General features: G+C 48.2%; 1 protein-coding gene across 1 annotated transcript; it reads right to left on the reverse strand.

Annotated features, from left to right (window-relative positions):
* Window positions 1-5658: 5658 nt before the first annotated feature.
* On the reverse strand, window positions 5659-7543 carry rpl35 (ribosomal protein L35). The gene is made up of 4 exons (XM_080499699.1): window positions 7480-7543; window positions 6861-6997; window positions 6241-6322; window positions 5659-5849 (listed from the first exon to the last, which is right to left on the reverse strand). The coding sequence occupies exons 1-4, from the start codon at window positions 7480-7482 to the stop codon at window positions 5700-5702; spliced, it is 372 nt and encodes a 123-aa protein (XP_080355825.1). The 5' UTR covers window positions 7483-7543; the 3' UTR covers window positions 5659-5699.
* Between the last annotated feature and the right edge of the window lie 926 nt (window positions 7544-8469).

Genomic DNA, 8469 nt, shown 5'->3' on the forward strand with positions numbered 1-8469 from the left:
GGAGGAGGAGGAGGTGAACGATGGTGAGAGGATGAGGGAGGAGGGCCGGAGCAGGAGGAGGAGGAGCAGGAGGAGCTGGGGGGAGGAAGAGGAGGTGAAGAAGTGAATGATGGTGAGAGGACGAGGGAGGAGGGCCGGAGCAGGAGGAGCAGGAGCAGGAGGAGCTGGGGGGAGGAAGAGGAGGTGAACGATGGTGAGAGGATGAGGGAGGAGGGCCGGAGCAGGAGGAGCAGGAGCAGGAGGAGCTGGGGGGAGGAAGAGGAGGTGAACGATGGTGAGAGGATGAGGGAGGAGGGCCGGAGCAGGAGCAGGAGGAGGAGGAGCAGGAGGAGCTGGGGGAGGAGGAGGAGGTGAACGATGGTGAGAGGATGAGGGAGGAGGGCCGGAGCAGGAGCAGGAGGAGGAGGAGCAGGAGGAGCTGGGGGGAGGAAGAGGAGGTGAACGATGGTGAGAGGATGAGGGAGGAGGGCCGGAGCAGGAGCAGGAGGAGCAGGAGGAGCAGGAGCAGGAGGAGCTGGGGGAGGAGGAGGAGGTGAACGATGGTGAGAGGATGAGGGAGGAGGGCCGGAGCAGGAGCAGGAGGAGGAGGAGCAGGAGGAGCTGGGGGAGGAAGAGGAGGTGAAGAAGTGAATGATGGTGAGAGGACGAGGGAGGAGAGCAGGAGGAGGAGGAGGAGAAGCTGGGGAGGAAGAGGAGGAGGAGGAGGAGGAGGAAGAGGAGGTGAAGAAGTGAACGATGGTGAGAGGACGAGGGAGGAGGGCCGGAGCAGGAGCAGGAGGAGGAGGAGCAGGAGGAGCTGGGGGGAGGAAGAGGAGGTGAACGATGGTGAGAGGATGAGGGAGGAGGGCCGGAGCAGGAGCAGGAGGAGGAGGAGCAGGAGGAGCTGGGGGGAGGAAGAGGAGGTGAACGATGGTGAGAGGATGAGGGAGGAGGGCCGGAGCAGGAGCAGGAGTAGGAGGAGCAGGAGGAGCTGGGGGAGGAGGAGGAGGTGAACGATGGTGAGAGGATGAGGGAGGAGGGCCGGAGCAGGAGCAGGAGGAGGAGGAGCAGGAGGAGCTGGGGGAGGAAGAGGAGGTGAATGATGGTGAGAGGATGAGGGAGGAGAGCAGGAGCAGGAGGAGGAGGAGCAGGAGGAGCTGGGGGAGGAAGAGGAGGTGAAGAAGTGAATGATGGTGAGAGGACGAGGGAGGAGAGCAGGAGGAGGAGGAGGAGAAGCTGGGGAGGAAGAGGAGGAAGAGGAGGTGAAGAAGTGAACGATGGTGAGAGGACGAGGGAGGAGGAGGAGGAGGAGCTGGGGGAGGAAGAGGAGGTGAAGAAGTGAATGATGGTGAGAGGACGAGGGAGGAGAGCAGGAGGAGGAGCAGGAGGAGGAGCAGGAGGAGGAGGAGCTGGGGGAGGAAGAGGAGGTGAATGATGGTGAGAGGACGATGGAGGAGAACCAGAGCAGGAGGAGGTGAAGAAGAAGAATAAAAACAAGTCGTGTTTGTTTACGTTGGCGATGTTTGTCTTTGTTTTCTTTGTTTCATTCATATTCGGTTTTTTTTTAATACGTTTTCTTTGTCTTATTGATGTTTTTGTTTGTGTCGTACGTCACCACGGTACGAGACGGGCACATTGTGTTTGTTGTTTATGTTTTCTTTGTGTTCTATCTCACCAAAGAGAAGGTGTGTACGTTTGTTTGTGTTTTTGATTTGTGGTTGTGTTGTCTCTCACCAAAGTGTGTGTTTGTGTTGTTTTTCCCTTGCATGTGTGTTGTTTAGATTTGTATTTTAGTTATAATCGTGTTTGTGTCTCATTACAATATGAGGCATACAGTGTTTGTGTTGTGTTGTGTTGGGTTGTGTTGTGTTGTTTTGTGTTGCGTCTCACCATAGTAGGACACAGACAGAGTGTTGATCGACTGGTTGTAGTGGAACTGATTCCCTTCATGCTTTCCGTAGTTGATGTATCGACTCTCAGTATCGAGTCCCAGACGCCTGTTCACAAAACAAACAAACAAACAAACATCAAATCAACAAACTGAACGTGAATTTAAAAAACAACAACAAACAAACACATAAACAAACGCATCCTGAGAGATTATTCAATCCTAAACAGTTTATATTTTGTTTTTAAACAGTGACTGAACCTCTGACGCAGTGTGGAGGTGTGGTGCGCCCTCTGGTGGCCACTCTCCAGACTGCAGCGCTCACTTTATTAACCCTTCACTTCCATCCAGAGATTTCTCCTGATCAGAACTCCTAAACCGTCGAGGACATCTTCAAGAATGAAACCGTATCAGAAAGTAGGGAGACTCCAGGTTTGTGTCACGAAGGTTAACTATGAATAAGCGCAGAGAAATAACTTCTTCGCGGGCATTAGTGAGGCTCCGTTCTTAATTAAATTAAATTAACTCGCGAAGACCATCCAGTGGAGCCGCCTGTCTTATTCTCGGGCGATTCACGTGGACGAAAACTAAAGTTGTGACGTCAAAACGGGTCAAAAATTCCCCTGCGGACGGGGAACTTGGCGCTGAGCCCTACCTGACCAGCAGACACGCCGCCACGTCGGTGCACTCGCCGCCCCGCAGGTCCTCGGGCTCGGTGAACAGCAGGCAGGGGCTGAAGGTCAGGAGGACCTCGTCGTCCTCGTCCCCGTCGCCGCCGGCAACCAGCGGCTGCCACCGCCCCAGGAAGCCGTCCCGGTCGCCCAGGGCCCTCAGGTTGATGACGCCGCTGCCGTCCTTCATGATGCACTTGCAGTGGTTGACCTTGAGGCAGCCGGACTGCTGAGAGGAGCGAGGCGGCGAGCCCAGCAGCAGGCCGAGGAGGAGGAGGAGGAGGAGGAGGAGGTGGAGGAGGGGGACGGCCTGCAGCCTCATGGCGGCGGAGGAACTGTGAGGACGGAGGACGGAGGACGGGGCAGCTGGCGGCCGGGTGGCGGCGGGAAAGTAATTAGAATAAAGGTGATGGTAATTCCACACATTCCCGAGGCCGACTGTTGCTGTTGTTGTTGCAAAGCTGCAGAAACAGACGGCCGGTCGGCCTGGAAAACTAAATAACACAGAAATAGAAGCAGATTTGTGTCCATATTGACACGACGAGACCAAATAAGACGCCGATTGATTAAGACGTTGGCGTTCCGTTCCTCTTCGCGAGCCTCTAATTCTGCTGGAAGTCACGTGATCCGGAGGTCACAACCCTCCGGTCGACGGTGGCGCCTCCACCTGCTCAGGACACGTCAACAAGGAGAAAAAACAACGTCTCAACAACTCCGAGCTGCTGCCGCGTGATTGGCCGATTCCAGATCTGTCCGGTTTCCTGACTGGCGTCAGAGAGACGTTGCGCAATCGGTCATTGCATGACTTACATGATGTGAGTTACCAAAGTAATAATCTGCATTGAACAACTTGAAATCATCTAAACTCCAAATGTGCTTTTTATAGGCCATTTTCCTTAAACTAGTAGTTCTTTCCCACGGCAGACCTCGCCATTAGTATGACGTCACTAAGTGACAGTGCCACATGAACGTGATCGCCTTCAACTAACTCCTTTAGGAAGCCTCCTAACACCTTTCCTTAACTCCTTTAGGAAGCCTCCTAACACCTTTCCTTAACTCCTTTAGGAAGCCTCCTAACACCTTTCCTAACTCCTTTAGGAAGCCTCCTAACACCTTTCCTTAACTCCTTTAGGAAGCCTCCCAACACCTTTCCTTAACTCCTTTAGGAAGCCTCCTAACACCTTTCCTAACTCCTTTAGGAAGCCTCCTAACACCTGTCCTTAACTCCTTTAGGAAGCCTCCTAACACCTTTCCTTAAATCATTTTGGAAGCCTCCTAACACCTTTCCTTAACTCCTTAAGGAAGCCTCCTAACACCTTTCCTTAACTCCTTTAGGAAGCCTCCTAACACCTTTCCTTAAATCATTTTGGAAGCCTCCTAACACCTTTCCTTAACTCCTTTAGGAAGCCTCCTAACACCTTTCCTTAACTCCTTTAGGAAGCCTCCCAACACCTTTCCTTAACTCCTTTAGGAAGTCTCCTAACACCCTTCCTTAACTCCTTTAGGAAGCCTCCCAACACCTTTCCTTAACTCCTTTAGGAAGCCTCCGAACACCTTTCCTAACTCCTTTAGGAAGCCTCCTAACACCTGTCCTTAACTCCTTTAGGAAGCCTCCTAACACCTTTCCTTAACTCCTTTAGGAAGCCTCCTAACACCTTTCCTTAACTCCTTTAGGAAGCCTCCTAACACCTTTCCTTAACTCCTTTAGGAAGCCTCCCAACACCTTTCCTTAACTCCTTTAGGAAGTCTCCTAACACCCTTCCTTAACTCCTTTAGGAAGCCTCCTAACACCTGTCCTTAACTCCTTTAGGAATCCTCCTAACACCTTTCCTTAAATCATTTTGGAAGCCTCCTAACACCTTTCCTTAACTCCTTAAGGAAGCCTCCTAACACCTTTCCTTAACTCCTTTAGGAAGCCTCCCAAGACCTTTCCTTAACTCCTTTAGGAAGCCTCCTAAGACCTTTCCTTAACTCCTTTAGGAAGCCTCCTAACACCTTTCCATAGGTCCTTTTGGAAGCCTGCTAACACCTTTCCTTAACTCCTTTAGGAAGCCTCCTAACACCTTTCCTTAACCCCGAAACGTCTTTTTTTCTTCTTTTCTCAAATAAACGTGTACAAAGCCTGACTTGTGACCGACCTTCACACACACACACGCCAAGTGTAGTCTAAGTAAAGGGGATAAACTACAAGTATCGATCTCATTGCACTGGTATCATTAGATACCAATACCACTGTGTCAGTAAAGTATCATTATCGATATTTGGATTAATCCGCCACTACTAATGGAACATTGACAGACAGGATCTTGGGCCCACGGGGTCGAAGGTGAAGGGCTTTATGTGTGTTTGTGCTTCAGACATGGTGATGGAGTGGCTCATGATGGGGGGGGGGGGGGGGGGGGGGGGTCAGGCCTGATATGGGGGCGGGGGCCTCTGAACACACCCGGCATGATGCGGTTTATGTGGCCTGCACTCGTGTAAATGTGCATCAGAGGAAGTTGCACAAAGGTGTAAATTACATCAAACAACTTCTCCAATTATAGATTAAAAACGTCTAAAACCAGATTTTAAGACGGCACCTGTATCGTCTCTGAAGTCGGTTTTCTATTCGAAGGTGTCAAAAGAAGTTAAATGACACCTCGTGTGAAACTAACTTCGTTATGATGGTTGTGCTTGGAGACTTTAGTTCATCGCTGATGAAAATGTCATTTTCACAAAAACAAATACTATAGAAAATTACTAAAACCGCAACATAAAAGCCCATTTCAATTCAACTTTCAGGTTCAAAACAGGTAGATGTCCACAAATCTTCTATAACTGTTGCGTTATGAGTGTTTATTCATTTCAACATTGTGATTTGACGTGAAGCAGCTGGAGGTTTATTGATCTTAACGCCATTCAGGCACGTCACAACCCAGAACCTTCAGTTCCTCTCTGGTCTCAGTCTTTTGGTAAGCAGTTGTAAGATGCATCAGCAAACATCAGCTCAACAACATCATCACTGACCAGAGAATCACTGGAGCGCCGGGCGGGACTGAACTGAACTGGCGTTACGTTTCTGTCTCTCTAAATCTCGCACACAAAAAAAAAAAAGTAAAAAGACTCACAAGCCCCTGAATGGTCTTTTTACACAATTTTATTTAGCCGATAGAAAAAGCCTCTTAAGCTTTGACAGCGAATTTGCGCATGGAGTAGAGCAGGTCCTTCTTCTGCTGCTTCTTGGTGCGCAGACTCTCCTCGTGCTTGTTGAGCCGGCGCCGCAGAGCTCGGGTCTTCTTGGGTCTCAGGTCCAGGGGCTTGTACTTCTTTCCCTGCAGGAACAGAACCGAGAACGTCACCCAGTGCAGCGGCTCGTCCGGTCTCTCATCAAACCGGACGGGAAACCAGGCGGATTCAGGGACTCGGCAAAACAAGCTTTAAAGAAAAATGTCTTGTATTTCTTTTAAGCCCGTAATGAACACACATTTGATTGTACAGGGAAACTTGTGTGTTCATTTCCCAGGACTGAAAAATTTTAAAAGAATCGGAGGTGTCACGGCGAGGATCAGCATTCAGTTCTCAAGTCTCAGTCTTTTGGTAAGCAGTTGTAAGATGCATCAGTAAACATCAGCTCAACAACATCATCACAGACCAGAGAATCATAGGGGGTGGGGGTGGGGACGGGAATCAAACTACAGAATCAGAGGTGGGAGTGGCTGGTACCTTGTAGAACTTCCTCAGGTTCTCTTTCTGTGTCTGGTTGATGACCGTCAGGACTCGGGCGATGGATTTACGGACGACACGGCTGAGGAGAGGAGAGGAGAGAGGGAGAAATGTTAGAAAACTGTTTAGGTTTGCTAGGTTTTTAAAAGACTTGGGGAAAAACTCCACTCCAATCTAATTGAAAACACTTTATAATCTGATCAGTTAATCCATCACGTCTCACTCGCATCTTGATCTGGAACTTTAGAGCTGAAATGAGGTTTGAAATACAAAAAGCATTCAAATGGAGCTCGTGGTTTAACACTGAGGGGCGTTTGAGTTTCAGCTGAGGAGCAAATATCAATAGAAAAAGAATAATCTCTCCACTATCAGTTCATCTGTGTCTAAAAGGTACAGCACAATTGGCGAGGCCAATTGTGACTTTTATTACAGTTCAATTTAATCTGAACGCTTCCACAGTTCCTGGAAGTCTACTGCTATTAGCAAGTCACCTGGCTCTGAATTCACGTGTCGATGGAGCTGATCGGCTATCAGCCGCATGAATATAAGGGAATATGGAGCTGTGATGGTTGACCTGCTCCTGCCTCCTCCTTAACACACGTTTTTCATGCAGAACTCACATCTTGGAGAGCTTGGAAGCAGCTCCTCCGGTCACCTTGGCCACTCGGAGCTGAGACAGTTCATTCTTCAGGTCGTCGAGCTGCTTCAGCAGCTCTTCCTTCTTCTTGCCCCGCAGATCTCTAGCCTTGATCTTGGCCTGAACGGTAGGTAAATATATAGAAATGTCAAGATGGGGGGGTGGGTGGGAAAGATGCATCGTAGACGAGCACTGTCAGGACTGCTGCTACTGCTAAACACATGTCGACCGAAGCTAACACAACTAAATTATATTAACACAGCCGCGAATCACACCGATTCCTAAAATATAAGTACCGTCACTTACTCACTACGGTTGTTTTACTGATAAAAGCAAGCTACACCTTTTCTTACGGACATTATTGAGCCCCTTGTGAGCTAGCTTCGTTATTAGCATTAGCATCCAGTTGGCAGCGCAGCGTAGCCACTCTCAGCGTTCCGTATAATCAACATATTACTCCGCCGAAGCGGCAGCCTACCTACAAATACCAGCATGTATCAGTGCATTAGAAGCTTATGTCCACGTACGACGTGAATTTAAGCGGCTGTGTTGCGTTTTAAAGTCATTAAATGCAGATTTGTGAGCGGAGCGGAGCGACTCACCATGTTCGGTCTCTGGGCTCCGATGGAAAGGCCGGACGTACCGCGTGCTCACGGGAAAGAGCGCTCTTCTTCTGGGCGTTAAATGAAGATAGTGACGACAGCGTCCCCCGACGGAGAGGAGGGGTCGTGCAACAAGAGGCCGCCGTCGAAGTCGTCACAAAATCAACAAGTATTAAAAGACCAAATATATTTTTAAAAACGACCCAAAAAGAAAAACGCGACGAAATCTATCATATAAGACAATAAAAACAATCCGGTAAAGCCAATAAACTACAGCAAACAGCCTCAATGTGGCCATAAAATTGTAAAAACAACCAACCCCCCCCACCAAAGATTTATAAAATGATCAACAAGAGAACTAATCTATTAAAGAAGATATTAAAAACACTAAGATGGAATAAGAAATCTACAACAAAAAGGCTAAATGTGGCCATAAGTGGAAAACTAACCAATAACAACCCTGTTAAAAATATAAAACAAGTTTTACAGTAAATGTACAACTACTGAAGAGACACAAGATACACACAAATAAAATGTATGGCCTCAATGTGGCTATAAAATATTAAAATCGACATGGAATCTGAAATCTAAAATAAAAAGGCTTGGTGTGGCCATCAATGGCAAAATCCCCCCCAAAGGAGAAAAAAACCCCAAAACAAAACTTGTAGTAGAAACTCAATTATCAAATAGACAGACAATACACAAATTCACCCCCAAAAGAGTAAGATTTTCAGTTTTGTCTCATGGTTCATTGTCTAATATGCAACAAATGAACAAACTCAGCTTTGTAGTTTTTTGGATTTCTCTTTATTAAATGTGGGAAAAGGAAGGAAAAACAAAGCAACCCTGCTGTCGTTAAATCATGAAAAGCCAGAAGAGACAGAGGAGCTGCAGTCGTGATTGTACACTTGTGTTTGAGGATTTTTTTTAATCAGGTTAAAAAGTGCTTTCACCATTTCTTAGGATTCTCATGGAGACAGTATTTAACAT

This window comes from Blennius ocellaris, assembly GCF_963422515.1.
Source record: "Blennius ocellaris genome assembly, chromosome: 7".
NCBI lineage: Eukaryota > Metazoa > Chordata > Actinopteri > Blenniiformes > Blenniidae > Blennius > Blennius ocellaris.

Bases quoted from the DNA above. Each gene is read 5' to 3' on its own strand.
- rpl35 (XM_080499699.1), bottom strand. The intron at 6,323-6,860 runs GTGAGTTCTGCA...TCCTCTCCTCAG, and splicing joins GCTTCCAAGCTCTCCAAGAT to CCGTGTCGTCCGTAAATCCA. The intron at 5,850-6,240 runs GTACCAGCCACT...CTGTTCCTGCAG, and splicing joins ACCTGAGGAAGTTCTACAAG to GGAAAGAAGTACAAGCCCCT.